General features: G+C 39.1%; 1 protein-coding gene across 21 annotated transcripts in view; it reads right to left on the reverse strand.

Moving 5' to 3' along the window:
• Nucleotides 1-16744, reverse strand: part of kcnma1a (potassium large conductance calcium-activated channel, subfamily M, alpha member 1a) — a 212960-nt gene that overhangs the window by 40834 nt on the left and 155382 nt on the right. For 7 of the 21 annotated variants that reach the window (XM_037538388.1, XM_037538389.1, XM_037538385.1 and 4 more), the window contains exons 15-21: nucleotides 14677-14786; nucleotides 14261-14329; nucleotides 12709-12720; nucleotides 9749-9835; nucleotides 8848-8924; nucleotides 6545-6553; nucleotides 1798-1971 (exon numbers count right to left, since the gene is read on the reverse strand). In XM_037538388.1, the coding sequence (XP_037394285.1) occupies nucleotides 1798-1971; nucleotides 6545-6553; nucleotides 8848-8924; nucleotides 9749-9835; nucleotides 12709-12720; nucleotides 14261-14329; nucleotides 14677-14786 (538 nt within the window). The remainder of the gene's footprint in view (nucleotides 1-1797; nucleotides 1972-6544; nucleotides 6554-8847; nucleotides 8925-9748; nucleotides 9836-12708; nucleotides 12721-14260; nucleotides 14330-14676; nucleotides 14787-16744) is intronic. The other 14 variants (XM_037538395.1, XM_037538393.1, XM_037538403.1 and 11 more) reach the window with 4 other exon arrangements.

Genomic DNA, 16744 nt, shown 5'->3' on the forward strand with positions numbered 1-16744 from the left:
TAAATCAATTATTCAACCCAGCGAAATCAAAGTCAGATGGAGGCTCAGAATTAATTCCTTATCATATAAATGTTATGTTAGCTCTGACACAAAACCGATGAGAGAAAGCATAGCAAAATCCTTGGCCCGAACAACTGTCAGGAGTCTGAAGCTTTAAGCGAACACATGCTCAATTCAGGGAGGAAAAAACACATACTAAGACAGCAAATGGATTTCCTGAAATCCAACGAAGGATGATGGGGCGAGGGGAGATCAGTAACAATGTAATGGCCAGTAATTGGTATCCAGGGATATCACCCCCTGACCAAAACACAAGACACAAAGCCAAACTCATCATAGCGTGTTTGACACTAATCTAACAGGATGTGGAGAGCAGTCGGAGAGCAGTTCAGAGGAAATGCGATCGTCTGAACTGACCCCTGCTTTGATAAGCAGCCCATGCTACTGCCAGGCCTAACTGACAGACACTTTAGTATTTCACATCTGCAGGGCCTTAATGAGAAGGCCCCTCCACAGCACTGTGCTGCGCACAGCTAAATGTGTCCGTCATCTGACTTCTTCCTACGGACCCAATCACTGCCGTCTCAATTGAGTTTCTGCCAGGGGATCTCCTTTTAACTTTTACATTGAGCCAGACAGTCCCACTGTGGTATACAAGGCATTAAATAAAGGACATTGACTTCCCCAGTTGCTGGCGAATGGAAAAGCACTGAGCGGGGAGTGGATCTGATCCCATGGCAAAGCAGAGAGTACTCTGTGTTTGCCCACTCAATTGTGTACTCTATTAAAAGCAAATTCTCTGGGAGGAAGATTGTTTTTTTGGGCTTGTGGAAATGGTGAAGGCATAACAGCCTATGGTTAAAAGATGTCAAAGAGCAAGAGCACAGAGAGACATTGCAATGCGTAAGCTCTTTATGGACATTCAAGTAAAGATCCCTTTGAAATAAAATATATCATGAAAAATATTATATGAGGCAATGATGTAATGACTTTCTCTCATTGAGGAAATTCTTATATTGAAATGTTGGAAATACCAATTAAGCAGTTGATTCTAAAATTGAAATGTTTATAATATCACTCAATGAGCAAATAATCAATAGGATCTTTACAAATGGACAGAACTCTTCAATTAAACCTGAAATATTGGCCACATTGTCCCCATACTGAAAAACAGCATTATATAGAAACATTCATAAAACATTCTCAGAAATGATTTCATGTGCATGAAGCTTCTTTATAGGGAAAAAAGAGAGTTATTAATACATTTGTATTGTCCTCAACCTAAAGGACCATCAAAAACCATTGAACATCAAAATCAAAACATCATCAATATCAACATATTGTACATTGAACAACAAGTCCATCAATTTTCTTCTGAGGAAAACATTGAACATACTTCATTGAACAGATACAGATTAAACCTGCTTTATTTGTTGTTAACACTGAACAGTGATCTTGTCAAGGCATCAGCACTGCACAAGTGCTCCACTAAAACACAGCATGCGCCAAAACACTCCTATCACCTAGTGCGGCACCATCACAGAAAAGCCACAACACTACAACTACCACCAGACCACTGTACAGAAAATCATACTCATCAATAAACCACCACACCCAGCAAAAACACCCACAACAAAGCCACAGATAGGAAAACAATGGAGGCACAGAACTGGAAAAAAACTCAAAAAACCCAAAAATAAATAATAAAGAAATAAATCACAGCACATGGAGGACATCACGAACACAGACACAGGTCACAGACGTGAAAGAACAGTGTGGTTTGGCGATCGAACTTACAGGCACGTAAACTGGTTGAGCAATCATGAACAGAGACAGAAGAAAGTGGGAAGGCCCTCTGAAGGCTGTCCATGTTACTATGTACACTGCCTGACATGCACGAGCAGTCGCGCTCAGAGCGCCCGCAATCAAAACAACATGCCAGTTTCATTCGCTTGTAGACGGACATCTTGGCTACAGTCATGTGTTGGATGAGAGGAGAGGAGAAGCAGCAGGTTAATGGCAAGGAAAAAAAAGAGTTCATCAACCAGGGATGTCTGAAGGTAACTTTTTTTTGTTTGTTTTATAAAGGAACAGAAAGTGAAGCCTTAGCAGCAAGCTCTCACAGGCTTGACCCATCTATGGGAGATGATGCATCTCCTGCTCAGCCAGCTACAGCTACAGGAACTCCATGTTTCAGGCGTTGTATAGTCAGAACAATGTTTAGGGAGGCCAAATTTATTTGAAGAGTAAAAGAAGTAATTGTAGAGTTTTGGAGACTTCTGACAGATACCTCATTTATGCAGGAAACAGCCATCTCGCCAGGGTCAAGCTGTGCCCTAAGGCTGGTTATGTCATAAAAGGTCAAGAGGTCAGATATGACAGTAGGATCAGTGGGGTAAGGGACAGGGGGGCATTCAGGCAGACAAGGATGGGTGAATGCTTTCAGCAGCAAAAACTTGCTACATCAAATGTATCCTCTATGTCTAAAGGAGAGGATCACGTACCTGTATCCCATCATGCAGCAGCAGGGCCCTGTCAGTGGCATCACACTACACTACAGGTTCTAACAACAGGCATCAGGCTCTTTTACCAAACCCTAATGCCAACTCACCACACTATGCCCCCTCCTACAATGATAACTGGACTGAGCAGGAGATTGTGCTAGGATTTCATGAAGAAGTGGCAAAATATAGAAATACTGTTGCAGGAGCCTTTGATTAAAGGGGCTATATTCTACATTTTTCATGTAGACAATAGTGACAATAATAATAATAATGACAATAGTGTGAGTTTATATACCAAACATACTCATAATTCATTATCACTTCATGATTTTCTAACCTCTCTTAATCTCTTAGAAAGAAAATGCTTTTGTTGCTCTGTAGGTTGAATGGATGAAGCTAAACTGATATAGGCCAAATGGGCAGACATTTGCAAATGCACTGGTTTTCACAACATCACAAAACAATGAATTCAATACAGGCTGTTTTAGTTTAGATTCTTTATACTGGCCATATAAATTGTCAATAGTACATTTTGAAATGTAAACAAGATTTGCATACTACAACACACTAAGTTGCAAATTTTAATAACATTTGTAATAACATTTACATTCTATATCAAAGTCTTTTATTTAAAAAAAAATCTCACTTTTCTACCACATGGGCCCTTTAAAGAGCCGTTCTGCATATTTCAATTCAAGAGTTTCTGTGTGGACATGTGGGAATGTATGTGGGAAAGAGTTCATGAGAGTACGTGTGCGTCTCGGGGGAGTGGTGGTGAGAGGCTACAGCAGCATTTGTGTGCTGTGATCCTGGCTTAAAAATAAGTAAATAAACATAAAAAATAAACAGTCCCTGGTACTCATTCTCCTGGTGTCAAAACGGACCATAATCAAGTCTGGCACCCTGGTCTGTAGGGAAAATCCTGCTTTTTTGCTTTCCATATGAAGACATTATCCTAAATTAAGAGTAAATTTCAGTAATACGCCAGCGAGAGAATAGGGTACATTAACCTCAGGGACTGTTTTTCCCTCCAAAAGATCATGCATAAGAGCTAAAATTAGGGACCATAAGCATGCAGAAAGAAGAGGCTGCAGTCTCAGCGCTGGAGTGGAGGCTAGTCAACTGTTTGCAGGACAGAAACAGTTCAAGGCGGTGCCCTGTCGTGCAGCAGTGAGGCTGAGACTTCAATGTCATGCTGAAATCTGTCACTTCAGAGATTTGAGGTTGACATTCATCAAAGCATACGTCATGTGGATATGTTAGTCAGAGAGAGACATGGAGGGAGGAGGAGGAGACACAAGACAACATGACGATGTGAGTGACTTAACACAGCTACACACAGACCCTAACTGAAGCCTCTTAAACATCAGAACCATATTTAGTAAGTATGCTGCCAGCACTTGTCTGTGCACTCCTAATAACAACCTTCCAAACGATGACATAAAAAAAGCAAGGATGCCAATTAACAAACATATATGATTGGTGAGGTTCTCTACCTGTGATGATTAATGCTGTAACAATACTGTTTGGACCACACACTCCAAAAACAAAGGCAATACAGATCACAATGAAGCCTTTTTCTGAAAAGAAAAGCTTAAGAAATCACATCTAAGTACCTACAGAAATGACTTCACATCACCAAAACACAGGCGGCACATGTCCACAAATAAACATGAAGAAAATGAAGGGGGGGTGGGGGGGGAGAAAAACAAAACACCACATCCCACCGGGAGACTTATATAAAGAAAAGCAAGTGACAAGTGAGAAAAATCCCTCTATTCACACCAAACTAACCCCTCTGCTGACAGCATTCTTGCTAAACAGGTTTAGGAGGACCTCAGTGCTTCATTTCTACTCCTAATTCAACTACAGCACTATTCCGCCATCTAGAGGCCACTTACTGTACAACAGCTAGTTCAACCCTAATCTGCCATGACTGCAATAAGCCGAGGTATTCTAATCATTGGCAGTGAGTAAAAAAGGGCCCACGTACGGAGGAGAATTGAAATGCAGAGCTGGATCATTTCAATTCCAGAGAGTAGGGATGAGCGCTGTGTGCTGAAGAGAAGCTGGCTGGGGCCTAGGCAGCAGGGGCTGGAGGGGAGTGTGGAAGCGAAGGGGCCACATTGTTTTGATTGTGTTTTGGAGACAATGCTCGTTAAGTCTAAGAATCTGAAGAACTTCCCACAGAACAATTTCCACTTTCTGAAAGCACAGCATCTTGCAAAAATTGCCTCTGACAGCGAGAGGGATGGACAGAGATGGATTTTTCCCTTCCCCTGGGCTCTTTTAAGTCCATGACTAGTGTTACCAGTATCAATCTGCTTGACATTTCAGATTGTCACCACATTCATTCCGGGTGTGGTTTTTGTGGAGGAGGTGGGACACCAAGGCTTTGGGATGGACCTAGACTGATGATATATGCTATGCTATAAAGTGAAGTGGACATTGACTTGATTTGCTAATTTTATGGATAACTCTTGGGAAAACTGACTTACCCATGCTCTGACCACCAATGCGTTCTTTCGTAACGACCGTTGCAAAGTTGGACCCATTCAATTTAATGAGAAATTGTAGGACACAACCCAGTTTTCTGGGTTAGAGTGTAATTGATGTCATATGATATTCATTTTGTATGCATGTGACAGGTCACACATTAGCAAAGTAGCAAATTTATGACATTGACATTGCCAACATGTCTAAAGAATAAGTTTGACACAAAGGGTTCCTGGAGTAAAGTCAAAGAAAAATCACTTTTGGCTCCGTAAAGAACCATGTCTCAAAATGAAATTTGTGTGTGAAAAACCTTTTTAAAGGTTTAAAGTGATTTCACATAGTGTAAAGGTAAAAAAAAATCTGCATAAATAAATGACTGAAACGTAGTCATTCAGAGAGGTTTGATGTGAAATGTTTTATTGTAGAGACACTTACCAATTCACAGCTGCTCACAGTGGTGATAGGAACTAGACATCTGAAGACATTAATACCTCTAAAAGCTCCCTCACAAAATGAACTTCATAAAATCACCATGAATATTTTTTCCTGATGCTAGAGACACATGCTGGTTTTGAAAGAAGATTATGGTCTAAATTTTTTTTAAATATATTAATGGCAAAGAGGTACATACACACCATACAAGGCAAAACAGTACTCAAAGAAAACAAAAAATATTTGTTTAGATTTACCACTATAATTCTATGATCAGCACTACTTATAAACACTTAAAAGAGAGGTGTAGGTTCACCAGTGGTTTTGGATAGTAAATAAAATAAGTAATATTTATGTTTTATACATTATTACCCCTGGTTCCTGTCACCACCACTATAGCTAGTAAATTTCTCTTGAAGAGAGCATTTCACATCAAACCACTCTGAATGACTTTGTATGCATCTCAAAGAATAAACTGCATACATTTTGAAAAATCAGTTGAATTTACATTATATGCAGGCACTTTCAACTTTAGAAATGTTTTTAGGAAACCATCTTCTGTGGTACTGCACAAAGAACCTTACTTAGCAACGTTATTTTAAAGAGTGTACAATAAAATACAGGGAGTACTTATATAATGACTCAAACAATGTTTCATGATTTATATATTTTGACAAAACATTAGGCTGACAGGGGTTTTTAACAATGCTCAGGAAAGCTTGTCCAACCTCATAGTAGCTCATAAATAATACATTTGTGGGCAGAGCATGCACAGGTCATTTAGGTTGTGGGTCCACTAGGTGCTTTCTTCTGAGGGCATGGCATGGGCTGTGCAGTGTGGTGGGGTTTGGTCAGTCTCCCGCCCGTACTCTACAGTGTTTTTGTTTTGGCTGAGGACAGTGTAGAGATGAGAGGCATGGGGAGGATGCAGCAGCTAGACTCGTACATGCAACATAGATATAGATATATACTATTAGCGGGGAGAGAGAGAGAGGGAGAGGGAGAGAGAGAGAGAGAGAGAGAGAGAGAGAGAGAGAGAGAGAGAGAGAGAGAAGCAAAGAAAGAGAAAGACAGACTGCACTCTGGGCCACAGGGAACCCATTTTTACTCACAATGTATCACTACCAGTGAGAGGTTTAAATAAAGAGGCATATTCCAGGGCAGCAAGGAAGGAAATACATCAGAAAGTCTGTCAACGGTCATAAAAAGGAAAAAGAAAAAAAAAAAAAGAAAAGAACACAAACCTCTATTATAGCAATGGAAAAGGTCATCTCTCTTTCACTTAGGCAGATTTAAAACAGCCTCTTGAGATGAAACCATAAGGCAATTTTACCAAAAACCCATAGTGAGGCATGCCAATGAAAGAGAATAAACAAATAAGGTTGCTTTGGTCAGACTGCAGTGCCTGCGATATCAACCTAATCTTCAGTATCCTCCAGCAGGACATGTATGAATTAAAATTATGGAGATGACTCAAAACAAAATACTCCAACGCAGTGTGTTTTTAAAAAAATTGCTATTTGAACAGTTTAGAGGTTCTGTCACTAACCTTGCCCTGTTCAGGTGAGTTATTTATCCTGTGGATAAATGGTCTGGACAAGTGCTTACATAGTTTACGTAATAACAATGCATTATTCTTACTAAGCTTGTCACAATTATTACATATTTACCTAATCGCAGTTATTTGAGATGATCGCAATCATTTAAGCTGGCTGTAATATTTTCCACGGTTGTTAGATTTGATGGTCATTTTATGTTGCAACAAGCAAAATGTAAATTGGGTGTGTTGAGTTGATTCTAATTGTAAAGTTTTTAGCATGAAATAAATGCATCTTAGCTTGACTCTATACAAGATTAAATATTTGATTACTGTTACAGTGAAGACAGCAAGGAAGCAAGAAGGCTAAAAGTTAAGTTGGCCACTCAGGCATGCGTCATCTGTGACTGTTTTTAAAACAAAGTTTAAAGCACATTTTTATTGATTAGCATTCAGCAGTTGTTGATCTGTGGACTGAGGTCTATACACTGTTGTGTGAATGTATGGCAGTGGTGTTCGGAAGGTTCAAATCCTTCTTTTTGTTTTATTGTGAAGCACTTTGGTTTTAAATGTGCTATATAGATAACATTTACTTACTTACTTTAAGCTTGTACTTTAATAGTTGCATAATGAACAAAAAAGACAATTAAATTGTCCATCACAATTATTTACATGACAATCATAAGCATAAATCTAATCATTGTGACAGCCCTAATTCTTACAGTCAAATTAACAGTTCCTCTGTTCAAACATAAATATCACTTAATAAAATAAAGCTAGTTAGGTGCACTTGGGTCTCAGAATTTCATGTGATCATCATTAATAAAGAGGAATTAAACTAATTAAATACCTGCATAGCAGCACACCTACTCAGGCTGTATCTAATAATCTTCGCTGCAATAACTGCTGACAATGAGCCTAATAGTCAGCCACCTGAGCTTCTACACTGAGCAACACAAATCTTCATGACTATCTTCTTTCTACTTCAGTGCTTTCCTGTCAGAATGTGTTCTGGCTGAGTTGAGGCGGTGGGAGATGACAGTGGCGAGTCTGAGCAGTGCTAGCACCGGGCTCTCTGGGTAAACAGGGTGGATATGATTAGTAAAATGATCGCGGGGCCAAGAGTGTGTTTGCGGTGTGTGTGACGAGGGTGGGCCGGGGCTTTTTGCCTTTTGTTTTTCCACCTGACTGGTGCCATTATCTCGGCATCTCTCCCCCTGATGCTAGCGTGGGCTGACAGCCTCTCTCTTCAGCCTCGCTAATCACGTCATTGCCTCTTCCCGTCTCTATTTCTCTCTGTCTCCTTCTCCCTCTCGCACCGTCATTAGCATGTTGATGACTAGCTGTCTTCTTTTTTCTGCAGCCCTCTCCCCCCTTGTCATCACTCATTGACCCTTTCTACCCCCCCCCAAAAAGTGCCTTCTCTCTTGTTCACTTTCTTAATAATGCGAGTCTCTCCATATTTTCTTCTCTGCCTCTTCTGTGAATCTGGGATCATTCTGAGCAAGCTCCTGATGTAAAGGTCACTCTGACCCTTAGCTTTAGCAGAACCTTTAGTATGTTTTGGGTGTCTTTACATTTAACAAGAGGCACTGAGTAAATCCAAAGGTCGTTAACTTTCTAATCTTTAACAAAGTAAAAACAAAATGTGCAATGAAAAAACATGGACATAAAATAACAAGCAGAAGAACTTGATTCCTCATAAATAAATAATAAAATAATCATTTTTGATTAAACCAAGAACATAGGCCAGGCCTACATAGAATACTAAAAAGTGAAAAACAAAGTAGTATCACTGATATCCTATGAAGAACATTAGTTAGATCCTGTTGAGAGCCAGTGAAATGTGAGGGGAGTGGAACGGCCTGGCGTACTTACGTCTCTTGCAGCCACATTTTTTGATCCTTTTGGGATCTGTGATGTCATCGTGACAAGCTTTGCAGTAGAAAAATGCTCTGAGAGACAAACAGCATAAAAATGGCAGTTCTCCATTAAACACATACAGAAAATAGTGGCATTATTTGACAACTTTCATGGAAAAACTAATTAGGGATGCACAATATATCTGCAGTCAATATATCATTTGCCAATAATTGTATTATTATCAGTCAAATTGCTTAAGTTGACATCTGCTAGCCACATGATCAGTCACTGGGATGCTCTACAATTTGGAACAAAGAAGTAACTAAAAATAGAAATGAATAAACAAAACTAGTAAGAAAGAAAATAAATTAATCCACAACAGCCATAATTACAATCAGCTTATCTGCTCACACACACGCACTTCAGATATTTTCAACAACTCATTCACTGAAATTGACAGCATAGTGGATAAACTCATCACCTCACATATGAAAGACTGGGGGTTGGTTCTATATCCTGTCCAGACAGTAAATACTGCTGGTCCAATAACAGTCCTTGGGCAAGACTTCTAATGCTCAGTTCATCAACAACTGTATGATTCCAAAAACATGAATACTTACAATAGCTATCACATCTGATTTAGCTCTGTCATGGCTATTTACAATTAATCTGTCCTTACAGATAGATGGACCACATTTTCCTTTCAATGGAAATTGGACTAGGCTATTCATGTTTGGGAAATTGGCACTTAAGAGACTTACACTCACTACATATCATATCTGTATATATGTTACAGTGAGAAAAAAAAAAAAATATTGGTTATCATTGTCAGCCATCACAAATTCTATATCTGTGCATCCCTATAACAGATAATTATCATTCTGTGAAAAGTCTCTTTGATGAAGGATGTGGATACCTTTTGACCTCTTTGGCGTCACTGGCAATAAAGAAGCCCAAGGTTCCTTCCTGCATCTTAACATGGTTCCCGGGATTGATCAAAATACTGTTCAGTCAGAAAGAGGATCACATTTGTTAAAAGAAAGTAAATAAATCTTGCACAATCAAATTCTCTAATCAAGAGGAATGGTACACACAATTCTCTGCCCCTCAGAGAATACTAAAGGGCCAAAAGAGCCTCTGCACTGTACTGCCACTGATTCAGTTAGTGTGCCACTAAACTTTTGATCTGCTGAGAGGATGGGGAGCTAATACTTTCGGCACAAAGGAATATTGCTGTGGGTGGGCTTATTTCAGTCTTTGTTGTCATATACAAAAACAAATAAGCAAAATACACAGTAGTACAGCTGGTCAATTTTAATTCTTTTGTAATGGCAGTGTCAGGTTGGTCTGTGGGATGAAATAAAACAAAGAATTAAAATTGCTTTCATGTGGGTGGTTTTAGTTGGAGTATTCCGATTGACAGATCAACTGAAACAGATGGTCAGAAGGTTTGCTTCCAAACAGCCGAGGTTTACCTGTTTTAGTACTGAGGAGTGGAATGTTAGGGAATGACCAGGCCTTTTAAAGTTAGGGATGGACCCAGAGCCTCAGACTAACGCTTGTGGCATTAGTAAGCCATGGCATGCTCTATAATCGGCTGATCCTGAGTTGCATTGCAGAAGATTTGAATAAACAGGCCTGGGCTCATACAGTCAAATTCCAAAGATATGTACATGCCAAAGTGTTCTCTCTTGATTGCACAGTGAAGTAGAGTTACGTTTTGTATATATTTTACTGTATTTACTTAAAGTACAATAATAATATACTATGAGGCTTACCAACATGTACATTTCTCCAAAAGTATGGCCTCCAGGCTTTGAGTCATATAACAGCCCATTCCAATCAATCACAGTCATTCATTACTGAAGGTAAATGCTATTCAAGACAGTCAACATCTCAATGTGACATCCCTTGGTGGTAGGTGGTAGTTTCTGATCAGACAGTCCTGCTAAGCATTTCTGCTTATTTCTAGAAGCACTTCAGGAGTTAATGTAGAACTTCAGTAGTGATGACAGAACCACTACTGAGCCACTGTATCATTCCCCGTTAATTAGACAAAGACGGGACGACACAACACAGTCATTAATGCTTGCCTTTGGTTAGGAGTCATCAATGAGTTGAGTGGTGACTGTAAAATTGGACAGACATACGGCCTGGCCAGAGCAGCAAGGCCCCAGAGCCCAGATGAAAGGGGGAAAAGCTGGGGACCGCAGCCCACTAAAGCATTACAGCCACATTAGAGCAAAAAGCTATCCTACAGTCTTACATGTGCATGCGGATATAGGAACGAATATGGACAGAGTGTTGTCAAAAGCTCTTTCCTCTGGGCTCTACAAACAATCATTTTATCAGAAATGAAAACCAAAAAAGGGGGACTTAATCCTTCATAAAGCAATGACCAACCTTATTAGCAAAGACACAAGTTAGCAGCTAGTAAGCTAGCAAACAAGCTAGCAGCTATATATATATATATATATATATATATATATATATATATATATATATATATATATATATATGTATATATGTGTGTGTGATTTTAAAAATTAGCTTTATATGATTAAATTCCCCCCCACTTTATAACAAGCAGCACAATCTGCATGCTGTTCAGAAGATGGCAAAGTAAATGGACTGACTCATTCACCAACATAGGCACACACATTGCTCCCCAAATCTGAGATTTTTCACAATGCTTGGCCAAGCGCTATGCACTCAGTGTGTTCCAATCACTTGGCAACAGAGGCCTATAGTCTGATCAAACCTCATATTATGGGAAACAAGGCAAGCATCACACGTGTCACGTGACAAAAGTGTTCAGGCATGCGGTTACCAAGAGTGTCACAACCAACGGCACATCTAAAGAGAGAGAGAGCAGGTGCAGCCACCGCACAGCGGCACGTAGATGCAAACTGTTGCAGTAACTTCTGTGCAGTTGGATTGTTGTATAGAACACCAAACTGACAGGAAGTGACCTCACTTCATAAACATCTACTCAGAGACGCACAGGCAATAGGGTACATGATGAGTGACAGGTCCATAAGACGCAAACAGAGACACTCACACACACTCACACACACACACAAACACACCTTTCTCTTTTATCTTTTACATCTTACAAACGAACATGGCAAAGAGTCTTGTGCAACACACTCACAGACACACGCACACCACAATCGACATACGTACCCTAAACAAACACATGCACATGTGATAAGGTGTTAGAGTGGCAATGGCAGTTAAAGAAAGATGGCTGTTATGGACAGTGGCCTTATTTAACCAGACTTTGTACATAAGATAATATTTTTGATAATAATTTAAATATGGCCTAAGGGGACATATTCCCAGCTCAGTCAGACACTGATCCTGGAGTTAACATTGTTCATAGCGCTGTCTTCACAGGTGGTCAAGGTTCCATATGACCATTGACTCTTCAGAGCACTTTCTTCTGTGTGTCTGTCATAACATGCTCTTGGTTGGAAGAAACTTTATAAACATGAAGTACTGTTCGGAATGGAGAAAAGCGCTCAAAAACAGAAGGAAATAACTCATTAGTTTGAGCAGATATGTGCACAGCTGACGGACACTGAAAAAGAACTGAGGTGGGGAATTAAAAACAAAGAAATATAAGAAGGAAACTCAAATCAGAATACATGGAGATGATACGTAAACAGTACAGACAAAGAAACAAGTGACGCAAATGATAAATAGCTACTGTTTCTGCCTGCAAAGAAGTTAGTGCATTAAGCACAAGGATCACAATAAGAAAGTAAAAGATTTGGCCAGATTTGAGAAGGGGGTTGGTACAATATCCTTAAGTTTTATCCGACAGATGAAGGATCTAAAGTGTGGAGGGGTAAGATAATGAAGAGGGCATACCGCTTTCTGCTTCTGCAAACAACAAGAAAACATTACAAATCACACATTTATTACATGATGCCATGGACTTTAAACAAAAGGAGGTTATGTTTAAAGTGTCAATCCTATTTGTGCCATAATTGATTTTGCTTTAAAAGCAAGATTACAATACAGGGCAAAACAGTTATTATTCAGTTACTTTTTAAAGAAAAAATGTGTTACTGGGCGGAAAAAACTAAACAGAAACTGTCTGTATTGTATGTAGCGCAACGCAAGAATAAAAAATAATCCACCACACTTTGTCTTCAATAGATAAAGACTGCGCTGTGCCCTCTATAGACATTAAGATGAGTAATCCAGACACTTAACACTCTTGTGGCAAGTCACAAACGTACACCAGCTGTATTAAGATGATTGGCCGATTAAATAAAAGTCCTCTGCTTTCACTTCAGAAGAAACACAGTTATTTTGGCACAACAATATTGGAAGAGAGTGGCTTTTGAAATAGAAAGTACAGGCATGTATCTACTCCTTCTAGTCATGTATCTAGACATTTTTAGGCAGGCAAAATTGAACTGAAAAACCCCAAAAAACAAAAACAAAACAAAAAAAAAAAATTTTACGATATCAACTTAAAACAACAGTTTTTCTACACCCTGAAAACATGTGGTCATCGTTTAATTGTGTAAGTACATGATAAAATAGCAAATTTAAGCGATATTTAGATTTATCCAAACAAAATGGCTTTGCTTAAAACCAAACCTTTGAATTCTACTGTTCAGATCACACACCATGAGTGATCAAGGCCAAATGGCCAAAAGGCCAAAATCTAAAAATGTTTAGATCTTTGAGGTTTTTTGGGTAATTTTAGTCCAGTTGGGTTTTACGGCACACTCATTAGTTGTCATGGACATCAAATGCATTAGTAAGTTATACAAAAACATCTGAAGACAGGTTGAGGATGTGGGAGGGGTGGTGGGATTTGGCAAGCTGAGGTTACTGAGACAGAGTACTTCATGTTATTAGTTCTCATGATTCACTTAACAAAATGCAACAAGAGTGCTATTGATGGGAGGCTCATTACTGCGAGAGTAAAGCCTTCATCAATATGTCACAGTGAGTTTGAGCAGATGTCATGGCTCTATGGCATCACATTGACTCATACATACAGTCATCATCATCTATTTTATAGTGGTTGCAACCATGGAAACATCCTCCAATAATCTAAACAATACTCCAGTATTTCTATGGGCTGTAACATGCTCTACTACTGCAATGAGATGCATCTAGAGTCCAGTTCCAAACCAAATTACAAATTATAAAGAAATAAAAAGCTGAGTGAGCTTTTTGTAATGATTAACTTTGTTTACCATAAGTGGCCCAATTTTTTAATATATTTTTTAATGAATATCCTGATGAAAGTACATGTAATTGTAATTGTGGTTGTGGAGTAGAAGGTGGGGTGTTCTGGTGTGGGACTGTGGGGAGGACCAGTGAGGGACCCAACTGCTTTGCTCCTCTTTGGTCAGGTAAATGTGCTGTGATGAAAGAAGAAGACCAAAGGGGTACAAACCTGCTTTCCCTCTGTTCTGACTTGTATTCAATAGCGATCAGTAACAATTTGAGCTTCACGTAACACAGCCTGAAGGCAAGAGAGATAAAAAAGATCAGTGTTTTGCATCAGGTGCAGCAATAAATGTTCTAATACCTAAACATAATTTTTACCACTACACAATAAAACTACTGTATTTTAGCTTTAATATTAAAAAAACATACTTGTGATTTAGAACAATGGTACAAAAGGTAAAGAACAGCACTAAATAGCAAATCTAACACTTAAAAATATGAGGAAGTACAGAGTATACTAGCTACCGAGTACAACATTATGAATGTATGAATAAGCTAATGTTTAGTGTAACTGTACACTTTTAAATATGAATCAAAATGTTGAAATGTAAATCTGAGATTTAAGAAAACTGTCTCACTTACTCACAAACAGCAGGAAAGGAAAGTCCAACAAAGGCACTGGACAAGTACTCAGTGTACATTTCATTGGCCACGCCCTCCAGATAATACTTCTGCCATGTGTCTTCTTCAATCTGTATAGCAAAGAAAGACGAGTAAAAGCGTTTAATGAAATGAGTCACATGAGTATGGTTTCACACAGCCATACTCTGTCAGATCTAAAAGTGAAAAAAGAAGTAAACTAAAGATAAGCAATGTGAAAAAAATTTAAATTCATCCAAAAACATGTATAAATAACTAAATTCAAAAACCCTTTCATGGCTAAAAGTAAAAACTTTTGCTTTTTGAGTGCTTTTTGAGTAAATGTAACCTAGCCTTTCTTTTCTTAAAGCTTAGCAGTGATAAACACTCTAAAGTCATGATGGTGTATCCTTCTTTTGGTGCTAGTCATCATCTTTGAATTAAATCAGACATTTAGCACATAGTTCTTGTCTAATTTCATCTCCAGAGTGCTGAAGAGCAGAACTAAAACAACAAAAAAGCACAGGGTCCAGCACTAAGCTGAAAGAACACTGCATAAGGCATACAGTATTTGTCTGTATGGGTGTTGAGGTCTGGCTTCTTCATCACACCCTCATTACACGTGTGTGAGGAGCAGGGCAGGGCGAGCTTTGATAAGCAGCAGTGCCATTAGGCAAACCCTCAGCCATTACTCTGCCATCACCGAGCCAGCATCTGTTTGACAGCCAGGCTGAGCAAGGCTTTCAAAGCTGGGCTTAACTCCTAAAGAGAGCTCCCCCTGTCTCAGCTGGGCTGAGAGCCGCTCGCATTTTCGGGGCGAGCGTCTTTAAGGACTGTGCTAATAGGAGGGCTCTTGTCATCCCGCCCTGAAGAGATGGCAGCCATTTACTTAGGGCTTCCTAAATTACCTCACACATTTTTGTCAGGCCTGTCAGGCTGGATGTAAATGCTACAGGCATGAGCTTTTCCAGCGACGGAACAATTATTATTTTCTCGAGTTCCTCCAGAGAGCAGGAGGAACACTGTCTGATCGTCAGCACAAAAAATTTGTATGTTTACTGCACTTAAAAAGCATGAGGCCTGACAAAAGCTTAACGTTTAAGCTAAGTTATTGCTTCTTAGTTGGTTAATAGCCTTTCCAAAGGTCTATTTTACATGTAATACACGTGCTATCTCCAACACAGTAATACTTCTCATAATTCTGTATGAGTGTATATGAGCAAGTGTGTGTGTGTGTGTGTGTGTGTGTGTGTGTATGTGTGTCTCATTAACACCTCTCTATGCCCTTCTGGTTTGTCTCCCAAGTGCCCACTCAAATCAGCCCCAATTCCAGGCAGCAGAGCAGTCTATTCCAGCCCTTCTGCGTGAGTGAATCGGATGAGACAGATTGGTGATGCACTCTCACACATTGTCCTGTTGGCTTTCGCTGAGGAGTGTAATGTGCCACTGCTGACCTATTTTTCCTAATTGCCTCCTTAATTAACGCAATGTGTTTAGTTGAATGACAAAAGCTGTGGAAACGGACTTCTCAAAGAACACTGTTCCCAAACAAAGAATGCACACAGGATGTCTCCAGCTGCACAACTTCAGGAACTTTCTTTACTGTGTTTTGCCAATTAAAATGAAAGTATGACTTTTATGATTATAGGACATTTTACTTACTTTCAATTCCAGCAAAATGTTTTCTTGTAGCCTGCATTTTCATTTTTACTTGTAATAGTTCTTTGCTGGCAGCAGGATAGCCCAGGCTTTGCATTGCACTACGCAAATAACAATTTTCTGTCATTCCAAATAATATATGCCACTGTTACTCCATCACTAGAACAAAGGGCTTTTTACATACACACACACACACACACACACACACATATATATATATATATATATATATATATATATATATATATATATATATATATATATATATATATAACTTTTGGTTTTGAGTGTTTGTTTAAAATTACAGAGTTCACTTGCCTCATCATCCTGACATGTAGTTGCAAACATGGTCACAAAGACATTGGAGACAGCCTTGCAGGCTGTGGTTTTATGCTAGTGATGATTATCTTCT

This window comes from Pygocentrus nattereri, chromosome 5 (assembly GCF_015220715.1).
Source record: "Pygocentrus nattereri isolate fPygNat1 chromosome 5, fPygNat1.pri, whole genome shotgun sequence".
Lineage (NCBI taxonomy): Eukaryota > Metazoa > Chordata > Actinopteri > Characiformes > Serrasalmidae > Pygocentrus > Pygocentrus nattereri.